This window comes from Gnatocerus cornutus, chromosome 5 (genome assembly GCF_029298725.1).
Source record: "Gnatocerus cornutus isolate USDA-ARS CGAHR chromosome 5, icGnaCorn1.1, whole genome shotgun sequence".
Taxonomy (NCBI): Eukaryota; Metazoa; Arthropoda; class Insecta; order Coleoptera; family Tenebrionidae; genus Gnatocerus; species Gnatocerus cornutus.
Window position 1 is genome coordinate 9,426,180 of NC_142237.1, and position 27,615 is coordinate 9,453,794.

General features: G+C 40.2%; 10 protein-coding genes across 12 annotated transcripts in view; 6 read left to right on the plus strand and 4 right to left on the minus strand.

Moving 5' to 3' along the window:
- Positions 1 to 198: 198 nt before the first annotated feature.
- On the minus strand, positions 199 to 2,781 carry AsnS (asparagine synthetase). The gene is made up of 7 exons (XM_088035781.1): positions 2,624 to 2,781; positions 2,074 to 2,204; positions 1,899 to 2,024; positions 1,614 to 1,851; positions 1,214 to 1,566; positions 603 to 1,162; positions 199 to 547 (listed from the first exon to the last, which is right to left on the minus strand). Coding segments are annotated over exons 1-7 (1,689 nt in total). The 5' UTR covers positions 2,625 to 2,781; the 3' UTR covers positions 199 to 267.
- A 1,240-nt stretch (positions 2,782 to 4,021) lies between these two features.
- LOC148174221 (uncharacterized) lies at positions 4,022 to 6,215 on the plus strand. The gene is made up of 7 exons (XM_088036801.1): positions 4,022 to 4,127; positions 4,176 to 4,302; positions 4,426 to 4,859; positions 4,908 to 5,836; positions 5,890 to 5,977; positions 6,023 to 6,058; positions 6,097 to 6,215. The coding sequence occupies exons 1-7, from the start codon at positions 4,022 to 4,024 to the stop codon at positions 6,213 to 6,215; spliced, it is 1,839 nt and encodes a 612-aa protein (XP_087892927.1).
- Positions 6,216 to 7,084: 869 nt separating this feature from the next.
- On the plus strand, positions 7,085 to 7,689 carry LOC148174222 (uncharacterized). Its single transcript, XM_088037962.1, has 2 exons — positions 7,085 to 7,215; positions 7,264 to 7,689. Exons 1-2 carry the CDS (start codon positions 7,163 to 7,165, stop codon positions 7,619 to 7,621), a joined length of 411 nt encoding a protein of 136 aa, XP_087894088.1. The 5' UTR covers positions 7,085 to 7,162; the 3' UTR covers positions 7,622 to 7,689.
- LOC148174223 (uncharacterized) lies at positions 7,630 to 9,833 on the minus strand. Its single transcript, XM_088037959.1, has 4 exons — positions 9,680 to 9,833; positions 9,162 to 9,503; positions 8,954 to 9,111; positions 7,630 to 8,907 (listed from the first exon to the last, which is right to left on the minus strand). Exons 1-4 carry the CDS (start codon positions 9,698 to 9,700, stop codon positions 7,704 to 7,706), a joined length of 1,725 nt encoding a protein of 574 aa, XP_087894085.1. The 5' UTR covers positions 9,701 to 9,833; the 3' UTR covers positions 7,630 to 7,703.
- A 1,960-nt stretch (positions 9,834 to 11,793) lies between these two features.
- Positions 11,794 to 12,193, plus strand: LOC148174224 (uncharacterized; the record flags this gene model as incomplete). Its single annotated transcript, XM_088036802.1, has 2 exons — positions 11,794 to 11,994; positions 12,038 to 12,193. Coding segments are annotated over 2 exons (357 nt in total), but the record flags the coding sequence as incomplete, so codon positions are not given.
- On the minus strand, positions 11,936 to 12,808 carry Blos2 (biogenesis of lysosome-related organelles complex 1 subunit 2). Its single transcript, XM_088037961.1, has 3 exons — positions 12,667 to 12,808; positions 12,378 to 12,620; positions 11,936 to 12,331 (listed from the first exon to the last, which is right to left on the minus strand). Exons 1-3 carry the CDS (start codon positions 12,722 to 12,724, stop codon positions 12,195 to 12,197), a joined length of 438 nt encoding a protein of 145 aa, XP_087894087.1. The 5' UTR covers positions 12,725 to 12,808; the 3' UTR covers positions 11,936 to 12,194.
- Positions 12,809 to 12,946: 138 nt separating this feature from the next.
- On the plus strand, positions 12,947 to 16,312 carry LOC148174226 (solute carrier family 12 member 9). 2 transcript variants are annotated; one of them, XM_088037958.1, is made up of 7 exons: positions 12,947 to 13,325; positions 13,373 to 13,507; positions 13,571 to 14,116; positions 14,199 to 14,468; positions 14,516 to 15,485; positions 15,537 to 15,854; positions 15,978 to 16,312. In XM_088037958.1, the coding sequence occupies exons 1-7, from the start codon at positions 13,064 to 13,066 to the stop codon at positions 16,159 to 16,161; spliced, it is 2,685 nt and encodes an 894-aa protein (XP_087894084.1). In that variant the 5' UTR covers positions 12,947 to 13,063; the 3' UTR covers positions 16,162 to 16,312. The 2 variants fall into 2 exon arrangements, with proteins under 2 accessions (XP_087894084.1, XP_087894083.1); XM_088037957.1 differs by having other exon boundaries at positions 12,948 to 13,325; positions 15,537 to 15,866.
- Positions 16,313 to 16,337: 25 nt separating this feature from the next.
- On the plus strand, positions 16,338 to 17,305 carry LOC148174227 (ceramide-1-phosphate transfer protein). The gene is made up of 3 exons (XM_088037960.1): positions 16,338 to 16,578; positions 16,626 to 16,840; positions 16,886 to 17,305. The coding sequence occupies exons 1-3, from the start codon at positions 16,457 to 16,459 to the stop codon at positions 17,188 to 17,190; spliced, it is 642 nt and encodes a 213-aa protein (XP_087894086.1). The 5' UTR covers positions 16,338 to 16,456; the 3' UTR covers positions 17,191 to 17,305.
- Positions 17,306 to 17,566: 261 nt separating this feature from the next.
- Positions 17,567 to 22,423, plus strand: Pex23 (tectonin beta-propeller repeat-containing peroxin 23). Of its 2 annotated transcripts, none has more exons than XM_088037877.1 (8): positions 17,567 to 17,887; positions 17,937 to 18,272; positions 18,325 to 18,417; positions 18,467 to 19,042; positions 19,666 to 20,274; positions 20,325 to 22,053; positions 22,104 to 22,249; positions 22,297 to 22,423. In XM_088037877.1, exons 1-8 carry the CDS (start codon positions 17,663 to 17,665, stop codon positions 22,333 to 22,335), a joined length of 3,753 nt encoding a protein of 1,250 aa, XP_087894003.1. In that variant the 5' UTR covers positions 17,567 to 17,662; the 3' UTR covers positions 22,336 to 22,423. The 2 variants fall into 2 exon arrangements, with proteins under 2 accessions (XP_087894003.1, XP_087894004.1); XM_088037878.1 differs by having other exon boundaries at positions 18,467 to 18,976.
- A 97-nt stretch (positions 22,424 to 22,520) lies between these two features.
- Positions 22,521 to 27,615, minus strand: part of osp (myosin phosphatase Rho interacting protein outspread) — a 29,987-nt gene continuing 24,892 nt past the window's right edge. The window contains exons 5-10 of the mRNA XM_088037876.1: positions 27,217 to 27,395; positions 26,531 to 27,162; positions 25,759 to 26,480; positions 23,508 to 25,329; positions 22,931 to 23,459; positions 22,521 to 22,877 (exon numbers count right to left, since the gene is read on the minus strand). Of these exons, the coding sequence (XP_087894002.1) occupies positions 22,872 to 22,877; positions 22,931 to 23,459; positions 23,508 to 25,329; positions 25,759 to 26,480; positions 26,531 to 27,162; positions 27,217 to 27,395 (3,890 nt within the window). The 3' untranslated portion in view covers positions 22,521 to 22,871. The remainder of the gene's footprint in view (positions 22,878 to 22,930; positions 23,460 to 23,507; positions 25,330 to 25,758; positions 26,481 to 26,530; positions 27,163 to 27,216; positions 27,396 to 27,615) is intronic.

Consider the following 27,615-nt stretch of genomic DNA (forward strand, 5'->3'; position numbering starts at 1 on the left):
CGTCTTTAATAATTGGAAGAAAACTACCATTCAGAATGCTGAAAAAAAGTAAGATTAAACAGTAGTAACGTAATCAACTAATAAAGGACAAAAACATGTATATTTTGGGACTACTTCCACCATTCCAAAGAAGAATTGCGTCATAGCAGGACCTGTAAAAAAGTTAGTTATTCTGTGAATACAATAAAGAACTAGAAATATGATAAATATTTTATTTATATTCTTATTTTTTATTTTCAAGTGCTTTCAAAATGCTGAGTAAAAAAATTATTTTTGTGGCGCGGCATAATGCTTGATAAACCTCGCCGAAGGATCGGTAATTCCCTCAATCCATCGAGGCATCCAATAATAAGGTACAAATTTCTCCGCCGCGTTCGGGAACCCTTTTTCAAAAACTTCCCTATAATAAAGCGCCTCTTTACTCGTTGGAGTACAATGAGGATACTTTTCTTTTGCAGCAGCCTGATCAAAAGGCTCAGGCATTCTCTTATCAACTACTTCCTGTAAAACCTGGAAGAGTGATTTCTTTTTAGACGCCACACCGTCACTAAAAAAATACCGCGTATTAGCATTACTGTTTAAAAAAGTACTTTCTATAATACCTGAAGGCCTCTTTGTGTCTCCACAATATCCGATCCGGCAGTAACCCCATTTTATCAAACGCTGCTCGTAACATGTATTTTTCAACACCATCTTTAGGTTGGCGCACCTTTGGATCCAAACTGAGGTAGTAGTTTGTAAACTGTAAATCTAAAAATGGTACTCTTAGCTCTAATCTACTGGCAGCTGTCGTTCTGTCGGCTCTCAAGCCATCAAACAAGTATATTTCTCTCAACAATCGAAGACTGTCTTCGTGGGCGGCTTGAGGGCTAGGAGCATCTCTAAAATAAATGTAGCCCTGACAAACTTCATCAGCTCCTTCACCACTGAACAAAACAGTTGTGTCTGTGTTCTCAACAACAAATCTTGAGATCAAGTACATTGCAATGGAAGCACGAATCGTAGTAATGTCTGGCGTTTCGAGAGTGAAAATAACATCATCAAGAACTCGCGCGACATCTTCTTCTGTGAAAGTAATCACATGGTGGTCTGTACCAATAAAATCAGCCACTTCTTTGGCGGCGCGGACATCAGGGCTGTCGCTCATACCAATTGAGAAAGTCTAAAAATGATAAAACTAGAACAGAGATCATACAAAGAAAAGACAACAAACTTGAATCTTGTAAGGAAGGTTGACGGCTTTAGCTTCTCTCACAAGAAGTGAAGCAATCAAAGAGGAGTCCAATCCTCCAGATAAGAAGCAACCAATACGCCTGTTGGCCATCAAGCGTTTCCTTACAGCCATTATCAAAAGTTTTCGAATATTTTCCAAAGGGTCGCTCGTTAATTCTTCATACAAAACGAAAGGGTGGAAAGAAGGTTTGTCGCCCGGCAAATAGAACGATTTTCTTTGTACTAATTTGGCGCCACCATTCTCCAGGATGTCGTACTCTTCGAAGGTACCGGGAGGGAACGGCTCAATGATTTTTTTATTCCCGTTTTGTTCTTTTGCAAGACCAATCAGACCTAAAATTGAGGTGGTTTCAAACTGTTATCACTACTAGTAAAAATACCTTTGGCTTCTGAACAAACTCCCAGTAATGAAGAAGAATCGGTGAGTTTGAACAACGGTCTAACTCCATACGGATCTCTTGCAATAAAAACTTTCTGCTTTTCCATGTCAATCAGAATGAAGCCAAAGACCCCATCTAAATTCTTAACACACCCTTCAATACCCAATTTATGGTAAAGATGGGTAATACATTCAACATCACAGAAAGTCTCATATTTGAATTCTTGTTCTTTCTCAATCTACAAATCATTATTACTAAATTTGTCTCATCAAAACATTAACACACTTCTTTGCAGTTGTATAATTCGCCGTTGCATAACAAAATAGTCATTGGATACTTATGCAGTTTCATCGGTTGCATTCCATAGGTGCAATCAACGATGGTCAGTCGATGAAAGCCAACGCAGCAATTCTGCAAAAAATGATAAATATGAAATAAATATGATAAGACGATTACCGACTTTAACACGATTGTCTGTTTCCATGCGCGAGGCGTCTGGTCCTCGATGGGCTATCTTCATGAAGTTTTCAGTACAGTCCCTCAAAAGGATGTTTCCTGCACGAGGATGAAACAAGGCCCAAATTCCACACACTGAAACAAATTAAATTCGGCGCCTTAATCAAGCGGGTCTACCAACTTAGAGGGTCAAGGTCGTTAAATGAACTACTGATTTCATTTCAGAAAGCCGGGAAATAAGTGAAATGTGGCTCTTTTAACAAATTGTCGATTAAAGAGGTTCTTATCAGAAAAAATCAATAAATAAAAATACAAAATAAAATCTACGAATAGAAAATATAAAAACATAATGACCTTTTTATATTTTTTTTGTAAAAATTAATCATAATGTAGAGGAAAATATTTCTTGAACTGAAACAAAGTGTAATAAATTAGTGCCGCAATAAAAGAACAGTCTGGCGAAATTAAGCCAATATTGCATCAGCTTCCAAAAAGCCGGGAATAAGAATGAACTAAATACTAATTTTAGTTTGTTTAATGAGAATGCAACTTACTTTTTCGATATGTTTCTTGGAATTACAAGTGCTTCAATAATTCTTGATGCCTTATGTGCACACGTTGTAGTCGACTTTAGCTGACGACGACGATCGAACCACAATAAATTCAGCAGCGCATTGCATCAGCGCCCCAGCGCCGTCACCACGTGTGAATAAACGAGATCTTTCGTGTTTTATTCGGTAGTTTTCGTCAAGATAAGAATATAATGCACCGCGAAACTCGAAATTTATATTGAAAGGAGTTGATTTGTGTGCCATTGTAAATCAAAGTTGCGTCATAGAAACACCAATCAATTTAATGCTACCTTAGCAACTGTATCTAGGCGACAAAGCTTTTTATACCTAATTGAGTTTTACGTAAATTGTACCTATTTTCGACACGTTGGATTGCCTACTTTTTTTGACATTTTTTTTAAATCTCCGTTGGTAGCAATGAAAATAACAAATGGTCAAGTAATTGATTTGAAAAGTGTTAAAAAACATTGGTTGTATTGCTTGTTACGAAAAAGCAGTATTTTTACAGAATTTAACATTGAATTCAAACATGTTGTTCTCATTAATGACACGTATTTTATTCCATTGCAGAAATATTTTTCGAATGGTAAAGGAGCCACAGAAAAAAGCTATGAGCGTTATGCAACCAACAATACCCTTTTCACAAAAGACAGACGATCGAAGTAAAATGTGTCAAAACTGTCACAACGAAACTGACACAATAGACAGGGTTACCAACCAGTTTGTATTTCAAAAACCAATTTTATTTGATCAAATGACAGACTTCTTATTCCAGTACAGATAGGGCGGTATACACTATGAAACTATAATAATGCTGCCTCTAAGCAAAATCTGAACCATTCACTTTTTTGATTCTTGAAAAGTGAAATTTTAGGTCAATAAAATTTTTGTACACATAAACAAAACAAAAACGCTCATTAAAAAAGTATGCCTAATTATAATTATAGACTGATATAATTTAAAATTTAAGTAGCGGCACAAAAAATTGTGCTCAATAATACATACTTAATTTGAATGTTTTTTTATAAGAATAGAAAGTAAAAAAATACTAGAAAATACACATTAAAAATTGCTATCGTAAATTCCCTCATCTATTTCGAAGCAAAAAAAGCTTTCTAGGCGAACCTAAGGAAACTGCGATTCATTTAAAATTTAGAAATTGACGTTAATTCCATAATTCCATTTCATCATGATCATCATCATCAGTAGTTCCAATGAATCAATAGGTTCAAGTTCGTTGCGCAACATTAATTTCGCAAAAAAGAGGCAGGCTATGAAAACTGTCATTTTTATTCTTTTGTTTCAATTATTGAAGCGTCACATTGTGGGTTCATTGTTAAGCTTTTCTACAATAAATTCAATCTTAGTTTTCTGAAAAACATGTCTAGCACGAAGAGAATTGAAAATCTTCAGCCCTTGAACCAAATTTCATCCTTTGTGAGCGAGCGTGATATGAAAATTTGGGAAAATGTAGCTTATAGCGATTGTATGTATTCAGACCTAACTGTCTGTTTTTCCTGAGTGTTTCTTGCAGGTATTCAGAAACAAACTGAAAAGATCAAAAATGAAAATATTCGTTTGAAAACGACGATCCATGAGAAGCAAAAAGAATGCAAGACGTTGGATGATCATGTGGTCCAACTTGACAGAAGTAATTTAACGTAAGTAGAAAACTCATCTATTTCAACAATTGTAGGGGTGAGAATATCTCAAATTTTTCGGTAAAAACAATTACTTCTGATAAATAACGACACTGTAAAATTTCTTTCTTATAAGTACTTTAGTCAACAGGAGTCACTGAAAATCGCTGAAGAATCTGTTATCATGCACCAAGTCTTGAAAGAAAATCTTCTCCAAGAAGCCAACAATTTTACAAAATCATACGCTACAACACTCGAAATGTACAACGATGAGTTGAAAGAATACAGAACCATTTTCCAAAACGCCTCACAATCGTACAAAGACTTAAAGGTTCAGCAAATCGAAATGCAGAAATTAGAAGTTAAGAAAATGCTGTTGGAGGCTAAATTTGCAAATCTGGAAAACAGTCGACGCCAATTTAATACAATTCAAAACCAAATCTTTCATAATACCATTGTTCACTTTGCTGAGTTTTATGTAATGTATCACAAAAACCAAGCGTTAAAGCAGCAAGCATATGAGACGAAAAAACTAGAACAACAATTACTAAAAGAACATCTTCACCTAACTGAAGCTGGTAAGACACTTTTCAATAAGCATAACAATTTTACATTTCTTCATGTAGTTAAAGAAAAAAAGAAGAGTTACGAAATGAAGTTAAAAATGAATAGTAAGTCCGCTTTGAAAGACACAAGAATTGATACTTCGGTAGGAAAGTTAACTCAAGAGTCTAACGTCACTGATAAACTACAAAAATTCTTGAATGAAGAAACTCTAACTTGTAGTTTGACCTCTCTGGCCCCACAAACTGTTAATTTCAACGAGGATAAATCGAAAGTTAAAATCTTGGATGTTAAGATCATGCAGCCACCACCTTTGAGAGCAGTTTCGACTACCAAACACAACCCCGAGCTGAGAAAAAAAATGCAAGACTACATGTCCATGGTCAAGAAAGAAACAAAAAGAACCATTTCTTTGGACAGACCTTCCGTCAGTTTCCAACCGTCTCAAAATTTACAACAAATTCATATTACCCCTCCTGCATCACAACAATCACAATCTCAAAATAGATCTGAGAAGTCAAAAATTTTACAACATAACTCACAAACGAAAATCAGTTCACAAGGATTAGAGCGCATCTCACAAAATAAACCATCTTCTCAGGGTCTACAAAAGAAAAATCTTTCCCAAGGCAGTAATCCATCGTCTCAAAAACACGATCAATTCATATCCAGTGGAACTTCTGCAACGAAACACGCGGTCGATTTAGGAGCTGCTCCTTCAATCTTAAAACCAACTAATGCTGAAAAAGTAGAAATACAAGATAATGTTTCCAAGTTTTTTAATTCTAAGAAGAAGGTTGTCAGTTTTAAAAATGTAATGAAAGAAGAGTCACCAAGAAGTGAAGTCAAAAAGTTTAGTCTGTTTTCGATGGAAGACCGGCACGTTTCTTCAGGAAGAGCTGTTGAAAACTTCAGCACTCCTTTTAGTTTCAGCAGTAAGATAAATCCGAACAATCCAATGGACAACGAACCGTCCACAGAAATATCTGACGTGAGTTTCTTTGTTCAACTCCTAAGCCATTTAATTTATTTTATGATTTTTAGGAGACGAGAGACACCGGCGATGGTTCTGGAAATACTTTTACTATGCCCACTTTTCCTACCACCGGAGGTGATTTAGACCAGATGAACGGTAAATGATTAATTCCTTCGAAATGATTCTAATTTTAGTTTTCAGAACTCGAATTTAATGGACTGGGTTCGCATTCAAACGGTTTGTTTCACTAGCAGTAATCACGATTTCTCTTTTAGATCATAATTTCCAAGAACAGTCCATCAACTTGACTGACAATTTTGCAGTCCCTGCTGAGAGTACCACTTTCAATTTTTTCGGCTCTACTGGTGCCTCCAGTATGTTTTGTTTCCCTTAAACAAGAAAAGTACCTTCACATCATAGTTAGCAGTTTCTTATTTGTTTGTTTTTGATGCTCTAGAATGTGCGGTACAGTAAGTTTAGTTACCTGGAATTTTTAAAATTTCTTCGTGTTGCGGATTTTTCCTGTAATAAATAAACTTTGCATTTAAATCTCGTGGGGACTTTTGTTCCACTTTAAACCTAACATACTTTCAAGAGATAGCGTTCATTTGTTTACAGTTATTCATACAGGCAGTTTCAACGATGTTCTCTGTCAAGGTACTTCAATTTATTTGCTTATTTGCATTGGTGTGTTCATACGAGCAAAGACCTGCAGTTGTCCTTAATATTATTAAATTATTTTGGAGTAGCAATAACAACGGCACTGTGAGCAAATTTCCACCAATCATCGAATACATCGTGCAAAGAATACAAAGTCAGAATTCAAATTATGTTTATGAAGACTTGAGTAGACCGCCTACTTGGGAGAAACCCGTGTATACTCTGTCACCGGAAGACAAATTAACAGCGAATCTGCCTCTGGTCACCGAAAGTGTAACACAAGCAATGCACCAGAAGCAAAAAGTCTCATCAACGACGCCTGATTCATGGGAGTACGAAGAACTCGAAGAAACCACTGAAAAATTTTTCGAAATTATTACCGGAAATGACACGCGGACGTCTTCTTAAGGTGAGTACAACGGTATTTAAAGATAATTAATTGACCGATCGTTTGACATCGCTCTTGTGTAATGCAGGAGTACCGTTATCGAAGTGTGACCCGCATTGGGCACGCATAATACAACACTGTCTCACCTCTATTTTTTATTTGATTTTCACCTGAAATGGTGGGCTAACGAGGCGTTTAGCATAAGAGTATGGTTAAGGAGACTAATGTTTTAATACCACTTTCGATCGAAAGGAGATCCAAACTTCGCGGGTCAGTCTTTTTGCAGTCACACAATGAAGTGCTTTGCTTTAGTTGTGATAGTGTGCATTCACCAAGCTTTTGGAAGGTTGGTGTGTGCATGAGTAAGACGTGAAGTGACGTGAGTTCGTTTTAGGTCCCTTCCGATTATATTGAATCTTCCGGATGAAATTCCAAAGAATCATCCGAGTAGACTTCCAAGACAAGACATTATTGGTGGTTGGATTCAGTCGTCCGAATGGTTCCCAATTGAAGTAAATATACCGGATACTCTTTCTGCTATTGGCAATGGTGTGAGTTCGGGTTTCATGAACGTTAGTCAGGCTTTCGGAAACTGGATTCAACAATTTCCTTTTTTCAATAGGATAACATCTCCATTTAAACCTAGACCGTTACCTGTACCAATGAAGTACGTCTTGTTCATGCCGTTTAAGCGTAATGGACAAATAGATTTTTCTAACATTTCAGAAGATAATCTCATTGTATATCCTTAGTAAAAATGTAGTGCCAAAACATTATTTATTTTGTAAAAAGTGTATTTAATAAATTACGTAATAACTTAATTAAATTTAGTCTTTAAACGAACAAATATCCAGACGAACTCCTTGCAGTTCTGTCGGCATGTCCTTGTTGAAGTTGTCTCTCAAACTCGGCTTTATTTGTAGAATAGATGTCTTTCAAGTTTCCTTCGCGTTTCTGAATGGAACCTCCATCTTTTTGTACTATAATTCCAACAGGATACTCAAAACTGTAGAAGAATCCTTTGGGAGGACCTTGTTCTTCTTCTCCTCCGTTATATTTGCCTTCACCTTCGCCTTCCCAGCTTTGACCGCCCCCGTATTGTTTATTGGATTCGCTGCCAGCGTGTTGACCACCAGCAGAGTAGCCTCCAGAAGAGGATGAGGAATGTCCACCGTACTGACCGGAACCACCAAATTGTCCGGTTCCAGAAGAGGAAGCTCCATAGTGCCCGCCACCTGAAGATTGGCTTCCTCCAAATTGTCCGCCATTTCCTGATTGACCATATTGTCCACCTCCTGAAGACTGACCGCCGCCATATCCACCGGATGATTGACTTCCACCGAATTGGCCAGCAGGTTTATTTCCGCTGCCTGAGCCTTGACCATATAGTCCACCTCCTGATGACTGACCACCACCATACCCGCCGGATGTTGACTGACTTCCACCAAATTGTCCAGCAGGTTTATTCCCACCAAATTGTCCGGAACTTCCGCTGCCTGAGCCTTGACCATATTGTCCACCTCCTGATGACTGACTGCCGCCATATCCGCCGGACGATGCTTGACTACCACCGAATTGTCCAGAACTTCCGCTGCCTGAGCTTTGACCATATTGTCCACCTCCAGAAGACTGGCCGCCGCCATATCCACCGCCTGAAGATTGACTTCCACCAAATTGTCCTGCAGCTCCAGGTTTAATTCCACCAAATTGTCCGGCACTTCCACCACTTGAGCTTTGTCCATATTGTCCACTGCCTGAGGAGTGTCCGGAACCAAACTGACCATTTCCTCCGCCAAATTGACCGTTGCCTGTTTGTCCGGCACCCCCGTATTGACCACTTCCTCCTGGTTGGTACTTATTCACATTTTGCGACGGCTGACTTTGATATTGAGGCGACTGATCTCCTTGATAGTGGACATTTTGACCAGGTTTTGGAAACTGTTGTTTTTGCTGTTGGTACTGATTAACCAAATCATGCGCTTGCCCTTGAGTCGACGCCGGTCCTTTGGCGTAATTCAAGTTACTGTCGAAAGGATTTCTGAAAAAAAATCTGTTAATTTGTCCGAGATAAAAACAAATCTTACTCAATAGGCCGGGAATTTCTTTCGGCTTGTTCGTTCCAGATGCGCTGATGCTCCTCTTTCGCAGCTTTGACTTCAGGAGTATCTTCGATTTGTTGAGGAAGAACTTTCGGGAGATTATCGATTTGATGGAAACCGGTACCATCGTCCCAATACTCCACCTGTCGCAGTGAAAGGTAAAATAAAATTTGCAACTTTACAAAAATACAACCTTAATTTCTTGTCCGTTTCCCGCAATATAATTGTAAGCACCCCTTAAATCGCCCCCAGCTTGTTTCTTTTCGGTCTTTGCAATATCAGGTACTGCGTATCCATACAAATATCCACCAAGTCCATCCTGACCGTGGTACTGATTAGCTAAGTAAATGTCCTCTTGGACGTTATGAGGCTCATTTCCCAAATACCTCACGGCGGGTACATTTGACTCAATCTTTGGTGCGTATTTAAGACTTGTGTCTTGTTTATCGATGTATTGTTGAGCCTCTGGTGGATCTAAATTGAGCAATCGGATTTCTTCAGAGTAGCTATTGTGTAACGTGCAACAAAGTGCAATCTGTAAATGTAAAAAGCGGTAATTAGTAAGTTCAAGTTCAGTGTTTAATTGCGACATATCCGGTTTAAAATTTTTATCATAATTCAAGATCATGATCATTTAATTTGTCCTCGTGAATTAATGAAGTAGTCATTTAAAAAAATAGACAATTAGGAAATATAGAATTGTAAACTTACCACTAATAATGGAACATTCATCCCGGCACTCTTCTAACACAATTTCTTTAATAACTAAATTAACAAATAATCCTCGTTTCGTAATCATCTCTTATTTATACGTGATAAATCCGTAAACTTCCCTCTCCCTGAAGATGAGCCACCAGAGCTCCTCAAACTGTTGAGATAAGACTGATTCTATATTGGACGATTACCGATTGCTAGTAAATTAACTACGTTGATTTTTACAGTCTTCGAACAGGATTTCCATTTGTTTGATTCATAACTGCGTAATTTTATTAATAGACTAGAAGATGCGGCATTGAGATGAACAAGTGAGAATATTTTTAACCTTCAGGTAATTACGAGCGAGCAAAACCAACAAATGCCCATTGTAAAAATTAATGCCTATAATAAAGTCTTATTCATTAAAGACGCAGTCTACGACCGATGGAATTGATTGTACTTTAATAACACTGCGTGCGACAAATGACGTCGGTTTATACTTATTGTTAGCACTAAAATTGCTCAAGCAAAAAAAATTGTTTTGTTTTTTTATTTTTATGTAGAAAGGAATCGTTTAAACTTGTGGTCGGTTTTTCCACAATTCGAGTTTTACAATGGCAATTAACAGATGGTAGTAAATTGAAAATAATCTATAAAATTTATGCATATCGGTGTAATTTAATAAATGGAAATAATTACATTACTTAACTCTACGAACATCTAATAGTAATTTGTGGGTTTTTTTGGGAAGTAATAAATTAAGTCTTGTTATGTAATTGTTAAGATTTTGCAACAACTTTTTATTCTTGTATTTATTGCGGTTTAAAATGGGAGGCCAGAAATGGTGTTCCATACATTTTTTTTTATTTTTTAAATTTAGTCTCTGCTACATTCTGAAACGAAACACTTTTGAAAATATTACTGCCAATGGCTTTTCCTAATTTGGTGTTGCAATAGAGCTACTTCCGCATTCGTTTTGAATGCGTTAATAGACCCTTTCCACACCGGATGCGTTAACCGTTTTCTTACCACAGCAACGAAAGAAATTAAAACAAAATCGTATTTAATATTTAAAATAGAAAACATAAAAAAACCCGTTTTATAAAACTCAAAAGCACTCGTTCTCGTGTTTAAATACGAGTTTTATAAAACTCGTTTTGTAATATATTTTTCGGAAACCTGAAACACCCCTTTAAATTCTTTTGCCATTCTGCTTTATACTTTTCAGGACGTTTTAAAACATTTTTTCGCACAAAATTCACACATAAATCACGTGATAATTATAATGTGCATCCTGTCGGAAATCGTGCGACTGCCTCCTGTGGGAAAATTGGTAATAACAGGACGCCACAAAACGTGACCGCATCGGCATTTTACATAAACATCAGACTATTATCGATTTGAAAATTAATGATATATTCAGAATACTAAGTGGTTCCGGGACGGATACTATAATACATTTTTGAGTAAAAAAAATCCTCCATGTCCTTGGAATTGGTCAATCTGATGAACATCCGAACTTGTTTTTGTCTCCACTTCATTTTGGGATCAGAAGTTTGAAAAATTTGGCAAACCAGAATTGCTACTGTTGAAATCGATACTTTGCAATCTCAACAATTAATTTGCGGTTTTGTGTGAACATAAAAGTCGGCACCGGTTTCCAATGAACTTTTTGACGATTGAGCTGTGATGATGTTATCATATCCAAATTTTCGCCCAAGTAAACAAATTAATTGATTTGTTGATAGCTTGTTTTCACTTTGTAATTACGTAAAACGAAATGTTTTTATAATAAATCAAACGTGACTGAATCAAATATTTTTCACTAGATTTCTTTGAATTTATTAATATGAATAAAACCGCGTCATCGGAAAATTGAGGCAGGTTGCTTTAATTTGATGCCTCAACCATGACCGCATAGGTCAAGGGTAACAATCAGCATTTTTTAAAACCATCAGTTACCATGAAATTATAATACCATGTCAAAATTTAACATGTCATTTTATATTTTTGGTTGAAATTCGTCGTTATGGGTAATATACTTTGCCAGGCATGTGAAACAGGGAATTTTCAGGTCACAAGACAATGTGCTGACCAGTTTCTAAATGGTAAAATCAAATTTATGCTAATATGATATTCAGGTTTGGTTTGCAGACGATAACGAGATTCTGGCGTCTGAGCAACGATGGATCACAAAATTAAAGTGTTTGGATGACGCTCACAGTAGAAAATTAGGTTTATCACCAGAGGCGTTTAACGAATATGCGGATAGATTGGAAAAAATTATACTGGCGCGAAAAGTGCCGGTTTATTGCAAAAACAAAGCTCTGGTAAGGTCCCACGTACATTTCAACTAATCTAACTCACTAAAAGTTGTTAACATGCTTGGAACGCAACCAAAATTGTATGTTAAACTGTACACGTGAAATGAACGAGTTCATAGAATGCGTCGACACTCTCCGGATACGTAGGATCAAAGAACGCATCCAGGAGTCCTTAAAGAAGAATAAAAGATACTCATATGACTAAATTATCGTTTTTCCAAATTCTTAAACTTGGCTTCCAGTCTTTTTGAATAAACATCTAATTTATATGCTGCTTGTTCTAATTTCAATACACTGTCCTCAATTTGGTCAATCTGCTGCAGGTACGGCTGAAGTGAATTATCTAAAAACACAAATCAAAAAAACGAAACGGAACAAAACGAAGTTACATTTCTCGTTCAACTCATTCATGCTCTTTGCCACATTAGCAGCAATATGTTTCATGTCCGAATATTTTGTAATTGTAGCTCGATTCATGTTTTCAAGCAACCGATAATCATCGAGGCTTGAAGTTAACTCTCCGTACAAGTAATCCGAAGTTTTGTTGAACATTGTCGTGGCCAGACGACTAAGATTTGGGTCGTGGGGATCTAAGGCTTCAAAACTTGAAGTGGAGGTTGAAAGAGTTGGACCTAAGGTTCTGTCTTTATTTGAATTGAGTGACACTGCAAACTTTACCTTTCTTAGGGGAGTCTGTCACTCCTTCGGAGTCTACCTCCTCAGCCATATCGAACATGACAAATTTACAAGAAAAACATAACCTTAGCTGTCACTTTGACGTTTGATGTTGACAGCTGCTGTCGTATTGGTTGCATATTCGTGTTTTTATTTAATATCTGTTGATTACAGTTTCTTTATCTCTTATCTTGATTTTGTGGTGCAATTACTGCATAATTTATTCTAAATTACAAGCGCCATTTCCACTTTGGTGATTTTTTTACCCGTAAAATTCCCTAACCTTTTGACAGTTTAACTTGCGCCAAATGCCAATTTTTGTCAACAGTGCATTGTCAACCGATCTCGGTGTTGTGACTTATGAAACACCTCTGCAAATAGTGTTGTGATAGTGGTGACAATGCTAGCCCCAGAGGCAGGCTCGACCAATAACCCCGATGCTGCCGATAAAACCCCTTTGGTGGGGCGCAATCCTGGACTTTTTAGCAGGCTTGCGGGGATCCTGTCTTCGCACAGCCCACAAACATCAGCAGATGGCCCCAGCTATGTAGAATTCGGCTCATTTTCTGATCATTCCGAAACCCGGACTTTGGGGACTTTTGCGGGTGTCTTTAGTCCTGTGACATTGTCTATGTTTTCCGCGTTAATTTTTCTTCGGATGGGTAAAAATTAATGTATTTGTTATCTCGTTATTATCTTCTCATTACAGGATATATCGTCGGAAATGCGGGATTATTGGTGACTTTATTTCAGTTCATCATCGCTTATCTTATTCTGGTTTTTACCGTTTCGTCGGTTTGTGCGATTTCAACAAATGGAGCCGTGGAAGGAGGAGGCGCTTATTGTATCCTTTGTCAACTTTGACCAAGAAAAATATTAAAAAAACTCTTTTTCTTAACAAGCACAGTTATGATTAGCAGAACTTTAGGCCCCGAGTTTGGAGGCTCAATTGGTACTTTATTCTTTCTTGCAAACATTGTAAGCAGCGCCCTTTGCATCGCTGGATGCGTTGAAGGTTTAGTTGAAAATTTTGGACCTTCTGGATACCTGGTAAAAGGATTGATACCTGATGGCCATTGGTGGCAATTCCTTTATTGTGTCAGTCTCAACACACTGAATCTGTTGGTCTGCTTAATTGGGGCCTCCATGTTTGCCAAAACTACTGTTTTCATATTGACTTTAGTTTGCACTTGTTTGGGCATAACATACTTCAGTTTTTTGTATGAGGGACCAAAACCAGTCCCTGTTCCAGACTCCAATACTTTGATTCAAAATGCCACGTTTAACGCCTCCAACAACTATACTGGTTTAAATACTGATACTTTAAAGGCTAATTTATGGTCTGAATATGGAAGGGATTATACTGCAGCAGGCGAACTTGTCACCTTTGCTTCCGTGTTTGGGGTCCTGTTTTCGGGAGTCACTGGGATTATGGCCGGCGCTAACATGAGTGGTTTGTATTTTTATTATCCGAATTGTATACAACTCTTTATCCATTTACATATGACAACGGTTGTTTCTTGTCGCTGTTTTAGGAGAGCTGAAGAACCCCGGAAAGTCCATCCCCAGAGGAACCCTCTCAGCTGTGGGCTTCACCCTCATCATCTACATGACTGTATCACTCTTTACTGCCTTCACTTGTACAAGAGATTTAATGCAAAACAATTATTTATTTATGGCGGGTGTGAGCGTCTTTCCAGCAAGTGTTGCCATCGGTTTATTGACAGCTACATGGTCAGCGGCCCTCAGCAACGTCATCGGCGGTTCTCGAGTCTTGGAAGCCTTAGCCAAAGACAACGTTTTCGGTTTGTAACGTTTAACGAACAATCCTCCACTCTTACAATTGTTTTAGGACCGCTACTGTCATTTATACCTAAAGGAACGTGGAAAGGCAATCCCGTAGCTGCGGTCCTGGTTTCCTGGCTTCTTGTCCAACTCGTCCTATTTATCGGTTCTCTTAACATAATCGCTCAACTCAATTCCGTCCTCTTTCTCCTCAGTTATCTCGCAACGAATTTAGCGTGTTTGGGGCTGGAACTCGCCAGCGCCCCCAATTTCCGTCCTGCTTTTAAATATTTCACGTGGCACACAGCGCTGCTGGGGCTGTTCGGCACGTTGATTATGATGTTTGTGATAAGTCCGATCTACGCCGCGTGCAGTATTCTTCTGTGTCTTCTTCTTGTCATGTTCCTCCACTTATTCTCTCCATCTAAAGAGGCACATTGGGGTAGCATCTCCCAAGCGCTCATTTTCCATCAAGTACGAAAATACCTGCTTCTGCTAGACTCGAGGAAAGATCACGTTAAATTCTGGCGACCGCAAATGCTCCTCCTTGTTAACAGTCCAAGATCCGCGTGTCCTCTTATCGATTTTATTAACGATTTGAAGAAAGGTGGACTTTACGTTTTGGGACATGTAGTGCAAAGAGACCCAGATCTTCCAGGGCCGGACCCAACCCTAGACATGCAACTTCACTGGTTGAATCTAATTGATCATTTAAAAGTCAAGGCGTTTGTTGAGTTAACAGTGGCCCCCACTGTTCGAGACGGATTACGCCATCTTGCACGACTGTCTGGAATGGGCGCCATGAAACCAAACACTGTAATTTTGGGATTTTTGGACGAGGAAAGTCAGCAAGATTTTCTGCAAAGTAGCGAGTCTTCATACCATAATTTGGAGTTTGGTAACGACGTGTTTCCATTAAGTTTGCAGAGCAAACTTGAACCGTTAGAGTACGTTCAAATGATGGGCGACGTGCTTAAGATGAACAAAAATCTATGCTTGTGTCGGAACTTTTCCAAACTTAAAAAAGACACCAAAAGGTGAGAATTGTATGTATTTTGATCCCTCGAAACTTTATTGTTGGATTACAGGAACTGGACAAAGAAATACATCGACGTGTGGCCGATCAACTTCCTCAATCCCGGCGAAAACGACGCGTTTGATACGACTTCCTTATTTATGATGCAGTTGGCGTGTATCGTCAACATGGTCCCACTTTGGAGCCGCTTAAAACTGCGATTGTGTATTTGTGACGAGGCCAAACAAACTTGTTTCAGTTTGAGCCCAAATGGACAAAATCATGTGGATAAATTACATTTCTTGTTGAAAAAGTTGAGAATTATGGCAAGTCTGTTTCCAGTCCCGGGATGGAGCAACGTTATAGAGTCCCACGGGAACAACATGGAAACGTACTTAAAAAGGTAACAAAAGTGGGGCTTTCCACCAAAGGTGAAACAAAAAAATTCGTTCGTTTTGTTTCACTAGGAAGTGGAAAACCCTTTCGTGGCAAGTTTTTCATGTTTGTGTTTTAGTGTCAACAACTTGATTTTACAACAAACTTCCGACACTGTTGTGACGTTTATTTATTTACCGCCGCCCCCGAATGATGAGACTCTAGCTGACGGGTACTACCAGAAATTGGACATCATTTCTAAGAATTTACCTCCAACGATATTTGTGCATGGAGTTAGTACCGTGACTTCCACGACTTTATAAATATTAAGATATTAGCGACAAATTTTTAGCGTAGGCATAAATCAATATTTTTGTATAACTTGTACACGACTTTAACATATCTACTTTGCCTTGAGTCTGTTTATAATAACTGTGATGTTTATGTAAGATAATAAAAACGGGAAAATATTTATCGGTGGCATTTTTAAATGCTAACTCTCCATTGACGTAGGATGGCGCACGCGTGTTCGATTAAATGCCATAACCACCAACGTGTCTCGGGTCTTCGGTCTTGGTCTTGTCGTGGTCAAGTCATCAATAATTTGAAAAGCAAAAAATGGCTCTAGAAAACGAAAAATTCGATCTGAAGGTGGTTCATGAAAACTTCTCTTCAGCTTTACACGAGGACGACGATGTTCAGATGCAGTATTATCTCAACAGTTTTGATGAACTTAACAAGTGAGTCATTCTTATGTCGAAAATGACTGAAACAAGGCTAATTTCAGGTTTTTTACGCTGATGGGAACAGTTTTCGGGTTCGTCAGCAAAGATCTGAAGTCCAAAATGGATATACTTTCTGATTATTTGAAAAATGACAAAAATTGTGATAGCTTTCAAACTGTCAAGAAAATGATTGAGTATGAACGTGACAATCAGCTGTTACATAAAAAAGGATACACCTCAGGCAGCCGCACTTTGCTACGATTGCACAGAGGCTTGGGTATGAATTTGAGCCAAATGACCACAAATTAATTGTTTGTTTTAGATTTCATTAGACTGTTTTTGAAAAAAGTAGGAGATTTAAAAAACGAGGATAATACCGGCCCCGTATGTCGCGACGCCTATGACAATACGTTGGCCAAGTATCATCCATTTGTAATAAGAAAAGGCGCACAAATTGCAATGTACACTCTACCAACTAAAGATCAGCTGTTGACAAAAGTCTGTGGGCCTGAAGAAGAGGTGCAACGCGCTTTAGCAACGTTACCAGAGACATTAGATGCCACGGCAGCAGTGTATGAACGCATTGAGGCCTTGTATACTTCATATGATCTTCATAGCTTGCCATAGTGAGATTATTTAATTTAGTTCATTCCAGCTTTATGTATTGTGAAGATATCTTCGAGTGCAATTCCATTTTACACGAATGCTCGTATTTATTTATGAATAAAATTCAATAAAATCAGCTGGTTTTTCTATTGACTCGAAGTTTTCAAATGTGGCGGACTTAATTCGCACGTGAGCCAAGTACCAACCTGACATTTAGTTACAAAAATTATTACAAAATCACAGTAACAAGTATTTCCATGCACTGATTGTTCTCAGTTTGTGTAATTTCTTCACAAATTGGAAGTAAACGGTAAGAAAGTGATCTAATTTTTACGTTTCAGCGGTTTTGACTCGGAACCAAAACTATGTTGGCATCCCTGAATTTCTGTTTATGTTTGTTATTGACGTTTGCAGTGACATTTACGGTGAAACAAGGTTAGGTGTCATGTGTGCTACCATGTTCATGTAAACATTAGTGTAAATACGCCCCAAAATGCCGAGCTCCCTTCTATTCGGTATAAATAATGAAGGACGCGTTCACACCCTGTCCACGACGGGTTCTATGTGGCGCGAAATTCCTTATGGTGGCCAAGAATTTAAGAAGTTGTCTTGTGTTCCATATTTTTTATGGGCGTTGGGGGGTGATCACCAAATTTACGTCTACGTTCATGGTCTAGACATCCCCATAAGGGTGCGCGAAGAGGCCTACGAGAATGAGGTGAGTGATTTTTTAATTAGGGGTTCTTTTTTTATCTGGGCGCTTTTAGAGGTGGCTACCAATTGAAGGCTTTTCATCGCGTCTTTTACCTACAGATCGTTACCATTTTTCAAATGCGGATGGAACTATTGATCGTTCTATTGATAAAATTAGGTTGCCATCGATGGCCTGGCAGTGGGAAGGCGATTGGCAAGTAGAACTTACTCTTGATGGGCAGCCTTTGGATCACCAAGGATGGACGTACGCTGTTGATTTTCCAGCACAATATAACGCGAAGAAGCAATGGACGAGTTGCGTAAGAAGGAGGTTGTGGGTACGGTCGCGAAGATACAGCGCTATGAACTCCTGGTGTGCTATAGCCCCCTTGCACAAGGACGCTACGAGCGTAAGGAGTTACACAACTTGTTTTTTTCTTCAATAATAATTGTGTTGTATAGGAACCATTCATTGATATTTCAATTGGCGGACAAGCCGTGGCGGGGGCGGAGCCTGGAACAATGACAGTCTGGGCGGTGACTTCCCACAACCGAGTAAATAAACCCTCATCAAACTTTTTTTAAAATTAATTTTTTATTGTAGGTAATGTTTCGCACGGGTGTCAGTACAAAATCCCCCGAAGGAGCGCGCTGGAACCCCGTTACCACCCCTATAGGCTCCGAAATTAACCAAATAAGTGTGGGCCCCACAGGCCTTGTCTGGGCGTCTCTTCTCGACGGCCGAGCCCTCGTTCGCTTAGGAGTAACCCGCGATAACCTCTCGGGCGAATCTTGGGTGGAGGTCCGAGGTCCTGGAGATAACCTCCGAATCAGCCAATTATCAGTGGGTACTTGTTCAGTGTGGGCGGTCACCCAGAACAAACAGGTGTGGTTCAGGAAGGGCGTTAAAGGTGAAGGGGCTGGCCTTAGCGAAGAGTTAGCTGCTGGATGCGGTTGGGTTGAAATGGTCGGACGGATGGCTCAAATTAGCGTCGCTGCAAATGATCAAGTTTTTGCAGTTGGGGCCGACGACAGGTTGGTCTACTTCCGCAGCGGGGTTGGAGCATCAGATTTGACTGGGAAGAGGTGGAAGGCGCTGCATGCACCGTTGCAAGTCAGTAGGGCTAGCAGTAGTGCTAGTCTTAATAGAGATAAGTTTCATCGCAGCTTTACAGCTTTGGTAAATAATTTTTATGTTTGGGTTTGGGGGAGTTCTTTGCTGTTCTTCAGTTAATTTAACATTAAAATGAGCACTAAAACATACTTAAGTAAGTTTATGTAAAATTTTTGCAGTAGCTGTACATAACACAATGAGCTTGGTCAGTTTGGGGAGAATTTGAAGTTTGTTTTCAAGATTTCAAGGACCTTATTGTTTATCCATTAACATCTTTTATAGCTTTATAGAGGTGCTAATAATTTTTATTAGCTTCATATAATTAGGTAAAAATTTTGTTTGTTTTTTTAACAACCTTTGCTTAAGTAGTAAACCGACTTTAAAGATAAGTGATAATTACCTGAGTTATTTAGAAAATATTAACAATACGAACTTATTTTTTATTATGTTTTTTGCTGCTACGTTGGACCCCTTAAAATTTCACTTACGTTGGTAGCTCTGCTTCAATAGAAAACAGTACTACCAACATGTAGAATAATACAAATCTTTTTAGATCGTAAAACGCAATTTTCAATACTAATAATAATTATAGTGCTATGTATCATTTTAATCCACATTGTAATTAACAATTCTTACATTGCCGTCTGCAAATGATTATAAATGTTTATTTACCCTCTCGCCTCATTTAGCAAAGCCGCCCCAGCAGCATGTGCGAGCCCTCAACGATCTCCGAATGGGACGAGCAGTCTCACTCCGCCCCCACTGCTCCCACATCTCTCCCCGTTGGTGACCTCGCATCGAAATTCGAAACTCAACCCAAAAACCCCAAAGCTTGGAGTCCTGTTCACTCCGTGGGCTCAATAGTGGGCACTGAGGTCCATCCCGAAGTGGATGAAAGCGTCTGGAGTGATGGTAGTCGCGAATCGTGCATTTTCGCCGAAGATGAAGAACTAGGTTGGGCGGAGTACGAAGCTCCATGGTCGTGGGTAGAAGCGGGGGCGTGTACTGTCGACCCGAATCAACTCCCCAATTGGTTTGCTGAAATAGGAGGTGGAAACAGCCACTCGGAGATGGGAGAACCGTGGAGGTTGAAAATATTAGAAGAATTGAAATTGAGGGTACCTGTGGAGAAGTTCAAAGATTGGAAACTGGCAGTGGATACAACGTCGTGGGTTCATTCAGGAGAAGCTAGAGTTAGTTGGGGGAGTGGGCAGTTTGTGGATTGCTTGCTTCAGTTGGAGTGGGTGCAGACTACTGGAACCTTAACAGTGTTGAACCCAGACGGAGCGAGTACTATGGTAACCCAAATAACCACAGGTGGAACTAATCTAAAACTCCTTTGTTTCAGAATTTGTTCAGTTTGAATGATATCACGTGTGTTCAGTGCTGTAGCGAGCCTGGGAGTCCCCGCCTCGGTATACATGTGCCTAGGCATAGCCCCTCCCTTTTAAAGTTGCAGTTTAGTAGCGACGCCCAGTTGGAGGAGTGGCAAGCTCATTTTGCAACCACTTGTAGCAAATTACACGAAGCGGTGGGTAAACCCAGTGATGAAAGTGTGTGGGCGGTGACCACATTAGGGGATGTGTTTATTTGGGACCCCACCCAATTAGAAAGCAACCAATTAAGAGAAAATGATTATTTCGTTCAAAAATTCGATTTGAGCGGGAAAGAATCGCCGATCAAAGTCGCACTTCATGGGAGTTTTAGACCAGGGACCACCCTCACCCTCACGGGGTGTATAGGGGATGACGCTGACAGAATTGGAATCAACTTGGATGCTCATTCGACGTACAAATTACGACACAAATCTCATAGCGAACACGAGAATACCTGTCTTCATTTCAACCCTCGTTTTTCCGATAATCAAATCGTACGCAACACTATGATTGAAGGAAAATGGGGAAAAGAAGAGAAAGAAGGAGAAATGCCGTTGCAGCGAGGGCAGGAATTTACTCTGCGAATCGAAACGACTGAAGATGCTTTCTTAATATACGTTGATGACCAATTATTCGCGAATTATAGACATCGTCTTCCCCCCAGTTCGGTTTCCATGTTGAGTATTTGGGGTAGAATGCAACCCTTTAAAGTCGTACTGAAAAGCCCGGAAATTATTCTAGACCCCTTAAACTTATACTGGAGACAGATAGGGGGGCATTTGAGGCGTGTTGAGAGCTGCAAAGTTGGAGTAACTTGGGGTGTAGGTTACGACCACACCGCGTGGGTTTACACCGGGGGTTGGGGGGGAGGCTTTTTAGGCGCCTTGGACAGTCATAATGTTCATCCTATGACTGACTCACAAGACTATCGCGTTTACGAGAACCAAAGATGGAATCCTGTCACTGGATACACGTCCGCAGGGTTACCAACCGACCGTTACATGTGGAGTGATGCAACAGGCAAGCAGAAACGAACAAGAGATCAAGTGAAATTGTTGTCGGTGAAGTGGCAATGGGTTTCCGATTGGATGATCGACTTCCACGTTCCTGGAGGAGTGGATAAAGACGGTTGGCAATATGCGGTGGATTTCCCCAGTACCTACCATGCTCATAAGAACTTCACCGACTACGTTCGACGAAGAAGATGGTACAGGAGATGTGCGGTAGCCACTACAGGCCCGTGGCAAGAATTGGGTCACACCAAATTAATTGACGTGTCCTTAGAATCAGTTAAGGACGATGTAGACAGTATTATTTCCGTCTGGGCTTTGGCTTCCGGAGGCCAAGCCATGATGCGGACGGGCGTCACTCGATCCAATCCCATGGGAATTGGGTGGGTGCACGTAACTTCCGATCAACCACTCGGAAGTATTAGTTGTGCTCCTTTTAATTTAGTGTGGGCTACTGGAAAGAAAGGTTGCGCCTATTGGCGGATAGGCATAACGGAAAATAAACTAGAAGGTGAAAGGTGGATGTGTGTCGAACCACCCAGTGGTGGCCAGTTGAAACAAGTTTCAGTAAATGTGATTGGAGTGTGGGCGGTTGACCATTTAGGACGCCTGCATGTGAGGAGAGAGGTGACTACGACTTTTCCTGAAGGGACTTACTGGCATACCATCACACCAGATCCTTTAGTTTTAAGTGAGGATTAAGAAATTAAACGCAGCGCCATTTTCAATTGTATCTTCCAGATTCCGCGCCCAACACCACCGGGTTTAAGCACGTCAGTGTTGGACGGAGTGAAGTATGGGCGACTACTAATGGTGGGGCCATTTTAAGAAGAACAGGAATTTGTACCAGCAACCCAGCAGGATCTGGTTGGTTTATTGGAATTCCTGTAAGTACACTTTCGGAAAAAGTTGGATTATTAAAGTTCGATTCTAGGGAAATTGGCAGCAAGTCAGCGTCAGAGCTTTCAGTTAAACGCCAAAGTGAAATGTGGAAATTGGGAAAACTCATTTTTATTTAAGAATTTTTTTCGCCCAATTCCCACTATTGTGATTGGATAAGTATCAATTATTTTAACTCTAAGTCATAAGAATCGATGCTTCTTTTTTTCTGTGATTGTCTCAAATATCTCCAAATAAGATCTGAATTAAGTACAGCGCTAAATCATAACTTATTTTATATTATTTGTTGCAATTATAAACATTCCATATAAACCCAACACATGTATAAACAATAAACTGTTACAAAAAAAGAACTAAATCTAATCATTTGTACACCTAATAACATGGATACAGAGTTGATGAGGTAAAAAATAAATAATAGAAAGTCGAACAGTTAACGCTCATGACAAAAAAACCAAAACAAATAACGGTAATATATGAAATAAAAATGAATAAAGAAGTGCTATGATCTGTACACAACGGTGATGATATTGTACTGTACTAAAATATACTGGTATACGTATGAGGCTTGTTAGGACTAGTAAATTCGCTTCTCACGGATACACACCTTCAGTTCTGTAACAAACTCAACGTTACTTCAAAAACTAAGAGAATTTTCAACCACCAACCTGCATGGGTGAGAGCTGGGGGTTCCGCTCTAGCTGCAGTATGTGCTGTTGCGCATGTGTCAACTGTCTTGTGGCGCTACCCAGTTGTTCCTCAAGAGCCGCTGCCTCCAAGCACTTGACTGATAATCTTTCAGATAGATCCAAAATATCATCTCTTTGCTGTCTGGCGTAGTCTTGTTTAAACTTGGCCACTTCTCTTTGAACTTCTGCTTCGTGCGCTTTGCGCATCGCGTCCAACGCAGCCAAAGTAGCCTGCGTCTCTTCAGCTAGAGCTTGTTCTTTTTCTTGTCGTAACCGTTCTAGTTCCTCCGCGTGCGCTTCACGCATTTCGTGGATGGTCCGTCGGTGCCACTGCTCCATGGCTATCAAGACGCGTTCGCACAGAGCTTGGAGTTGTTCGATGTCGGCTTCATGGTGGCGCTCTTTGCAGGAGGCTAGAGCGCAACGGTAAGCGGCGCGCAAGCTTTCAACCTGCGTCAGGTACTCGGTGCCTAGGTAAACCGGTCGATGCTCATCCAAAGAATCGAATCTGTAAATTACACTTGTTATGGGAATAATGGGAATAATGAACTGTTACCTTCGGAAGGACGGTGATCTGCCGGGGTTTCTCCCCAGTGTTCGCCGCACTTCTTCCAATTTATCCCTCAGATTCCTGCATTTCGAGCACAGGTCGTTCCAGTTTCTCACAACAACGTCGTCGCAGTCGATCGGCACGTTTGCCTGCTTCTGCAATTCCCCGATTTCGTACGCCAAATCATTCAAATATCCTAATACTTCCTCTAGTTCTGGTTGCCCAATTAGAGCATAACAATCTCTACTACATCTATCTATCATACACGAAAACTCCGCTTCTAGACTTTGGTTTATTTGTACCGACTGATTTTCCAGACAGTCCCAGTAACTGTCGTTTTCTATCCAACTATTCAAGGACTCCGTCGCTGTCAGCTGGGTTCCCGTCGCACTACATTTACCCCCTAACACATCCATCCTAGCATCGATGAGCGCCTTGTGGGCCACAACATCCGCAAATTCTTGCAACAGCGTAGTTGAAGGGCGCGCATTTCTTTCGGATTCAACTCGTCTTCTCCAGTTCTGTCGCTGCAGTTTATTCAACTGATTTAGGTAAAGATCAGTTAGTTCGGTGATGCTTTTGTTCATTTCGTCGTACAAGCAATCGCCCACGGAATCAGACCACAACTCGAGAGCAGCTCGTTCCGATGCAAAGAACGTGAAGAAGTACGAGTGATCGGCGTCGATATGACCTTGGTAAATTTGAGCGGCCCTTAAAAGAACATGATTAATTTCAGATTGGATCAATTCTGAATTAACGACGTCCTTTGTGGCTCTACTAAAATCATTGATGACATCATCGCCAAGCTTCTTCAGCCGACAATTCTTATCGATTGCCAAAGTCTCCAACGCCAACGCTTCGGCCAATTGCGGTAATTTCGTTAGTTTGTACGTTTCTAATAATACTTCGATTCTTTTTCGTTCTCGTTGAAGATACTCCATGGAAGGCCCGTGCACTTGTGGGAAATTCTTACATAACGCGCCGCCCTTGGCGGCGGTGGTCAAGCATTTCGCTAAAATTCGTGACAAGTAATCCGCGCTCGTTTTGCACAAAGGTGGTTGTCGCTGAACTCCACCATTTAATTTCTTCTGTAAGGAAGTCATTAAATGAGCCGTTTCTTTGACTTCTTTATGTATCAGTCGTTGGCACGCTACTTCGCCCGTCGCCGGTGTCGTCATTGCTTCCTGAATTCTTCCGATTAGTATATTTTCGTAAGCGACCTTCTCGGCTAGTATTTCTAGCCTTGTTTGACCATCCAACTGGTTACTCTCCTTCAAAATCCGTTTTTTCTCATTCAAACTCCTCAATTTCTCCAACAAAACGTTTTGTAACTGTTTCACCACAGCGTTGGCTGATGCGTTAATAACCCCCATTTCTGCATTCGTGACGCTACTTCCAAATCCTTCCACAATATCGTTTAGTTCGTTTAGATTTTGCTCAATTTTTGCCAACTCCTGGGACCGCTTGATTGTGGTCTTCAGGAGTGTGACTTGCGACAAACACTCTTCAATTTTTGACTTAGCTGGATTGTCCGACACCGGTGGTGGAGTGATATTAAGGGATTCCGTGGAGACGTTGACACTGGTTACTTGGTTTTCAAGAGTACTCAATCGCATGAGGAGTTTCATGGGCTCGGAAGATGTTGCACTGTCTAGACTCTTGCGACGCGGCCGGCGCAACGACTTGTCGTCGATCGGCGAGCTGCGTTCGCTACTGCGGTCCCTCTTGTGTCTTCGGCGGTTTCGGCTCTTCTCAAGGGCTAAAATTTTTGCTTCGAGTTCGGTTACCTTGTCTTCCACTTCTTTATTAATCGAGAAACTTTCGCGTCCTGTGAAAGAGAAATTGTTTATTAAAAAAAGAAGCGCCTTCTGTTTGCTTAAATACCGTACATAAATAAACCATTAAATTATGATTCATTTGCAATTACACGATCATTAAAATTCTATAAAAACCGTGTCCAAATGTAAAAGACCTCGTTGTCATTGTATGTTTTGTTATTGTTATATTGTACTCCAATATTTAGTAGATTTATATACGCCTCGTATAAAATCCTCCGTTTTATTCGTATTTTACTCAAACTCACGGGGTAATGTAATAGAAACTTATATTTATAGAAACCCCGTGCTTAGGAGCAATGACTCTCTTGAGGAAATCTCTAGCAGACTAACGAATTGCTTTAATTTGAGTCGAATGTTGTGTTTGTTTTCTTTATCATTCGTTTACGTCTAACATGTTTCCACTTAATAAATTAACTCACCTTTGAGTGATAAAGACCTCCTTTTGTCTCTTGATTCGCTCTTCGACTTGCTTCTGGACTGTTTTTCAACAGCGTTTAGCTTCTGCGTCAGATGTTCCAATCTCGAAACCAGTAGACTTATTTCGGCTTGACTTTCTTGTTTCGCCATCTCAAAATTATTTTGCACACTATAATTTGTCAATTCTAAACTATCACATTTTTCGTGTGCATCTCTTAACTCGCGTTTAACAGCACGGATCTCCAAAACTGCCTTTTCGAATCGCCCCCGCAAATCAAGACAATACTCCTTGATTTCATTTTGTCCTAATTCATCTATATCTACATCTAGATCTATATTGGTCAGATCGGTAAGAGAATCACAACGAATACTTCGCTTCCCCGTTCGACCTTCTAGTTCTTGGACCCGTTTAAACAATCTGTCGTTTTCGTCGCGGGACCGCACCAAACGATCATTTGTACTTGCCAACTCCTCTTGTAAACTAATAAGGAGTCGTTGTTTGTTTTGAAGGTCGCGGGTCAAAGATCCGCATTTTTCGTCGTAACTAGATACTAAATCTTCTACTTCCGTCAATCGCCTTTGAAGACTGCGTTGTTCTTTCGTGAATTTCATTTCAGCTTGAGAGTTTCTTTGGTTTAGTTCCCTTTCGGTGCGTTCGAAGGCCAACATCATATCTTTGGCCTTTTTCTCTTGAGCCACTGCCTCAGCTTGAAATTTCTTCAACCTAAGAAATATCGTTAGCGGTATGAAAATTTTGGTGGTTTCTTTCCTTACCTGGCAATTTCTTCCTCTAAACACCTCACTTCTTCCACAGACTTTGCCAACTGCTTCTGAAGATCGTTAATTTCACCGTTTTGCTTATTAATTTCGTTGTTCAATTCGACGCTTTTAACGCAGTCCAACTCGTCCGTCGACGTGCTATCCAGAGTGGACTGCCGCGACTGACATCTTGGTAATTTCGGCCTAACCCTCAACACTTTGCTCCTACTCAACGAATTTCTTGTAAGAGGCGGCGACGGAGGTAATTCAGTCCAATCTTCAGAACCTCGTCTTCCTCCTTCCGACGCCGTCCTGTACTCTTCGTCACTAGAAAACAACACCGATCTCGGAGTTGTGGGACTTTCCGAAGTAGACGACGCCGGAACGGCCTTCTTCAAAGCTTGCAACCAATTAGAACGAATCCCGGACGTAACGGCGTACAAAACCAACGTCGGTCCCGCCCATTTGATTTCAAAACCGAATTTGGTTTCCGTCGGAACTTCGTTATAACCGGTAACTGTTGACATTTCAACGATAATTTCCGGGTTTTGTTCATCTTGGTCTTGGTAAACATTTAGAGTTGGGCCGCAGAGTACTGCCCAACGCATCACAAATTCGCCATCCACGTTCTTCAACCATAACCATCCCTGAAGATTTAAACAGTTATAGTAAAATTATTCAAAGTGGTTGGACTAACTTACTTTCTTCAGGTGCAGGAGGCTTTCAGCAGGTAACGCTAAGCTAGATTCGGGGGAGCGATCCGTTAAGGCCGTTGCTATGTCTCTCAGCCGTTCGTTTCTCCAATCGCGACGAGCCCGGGCTTTGTCGTCACAGCGCAGTTTGTCGCGTGTCGGAGGCGAGCCAGAACTCATCAGATAATCTAAAAAGGAAGAAAAGAAGAAGTCGTAATTCCCATTCAAAACAATACATTCGATCATGATATGCGATGGCTTCCTAGTGATAACAACGCACGTGAGAGCTTTCCCGAGAAAGACATTCCTTGTTGAACCGTCTTCTTTAGAAACAACCACACTTTTTTGTAGGTACTGGTGAACCAACCGCAACCCCATGCAAATTATATACCAAAAGTAAATTACCTC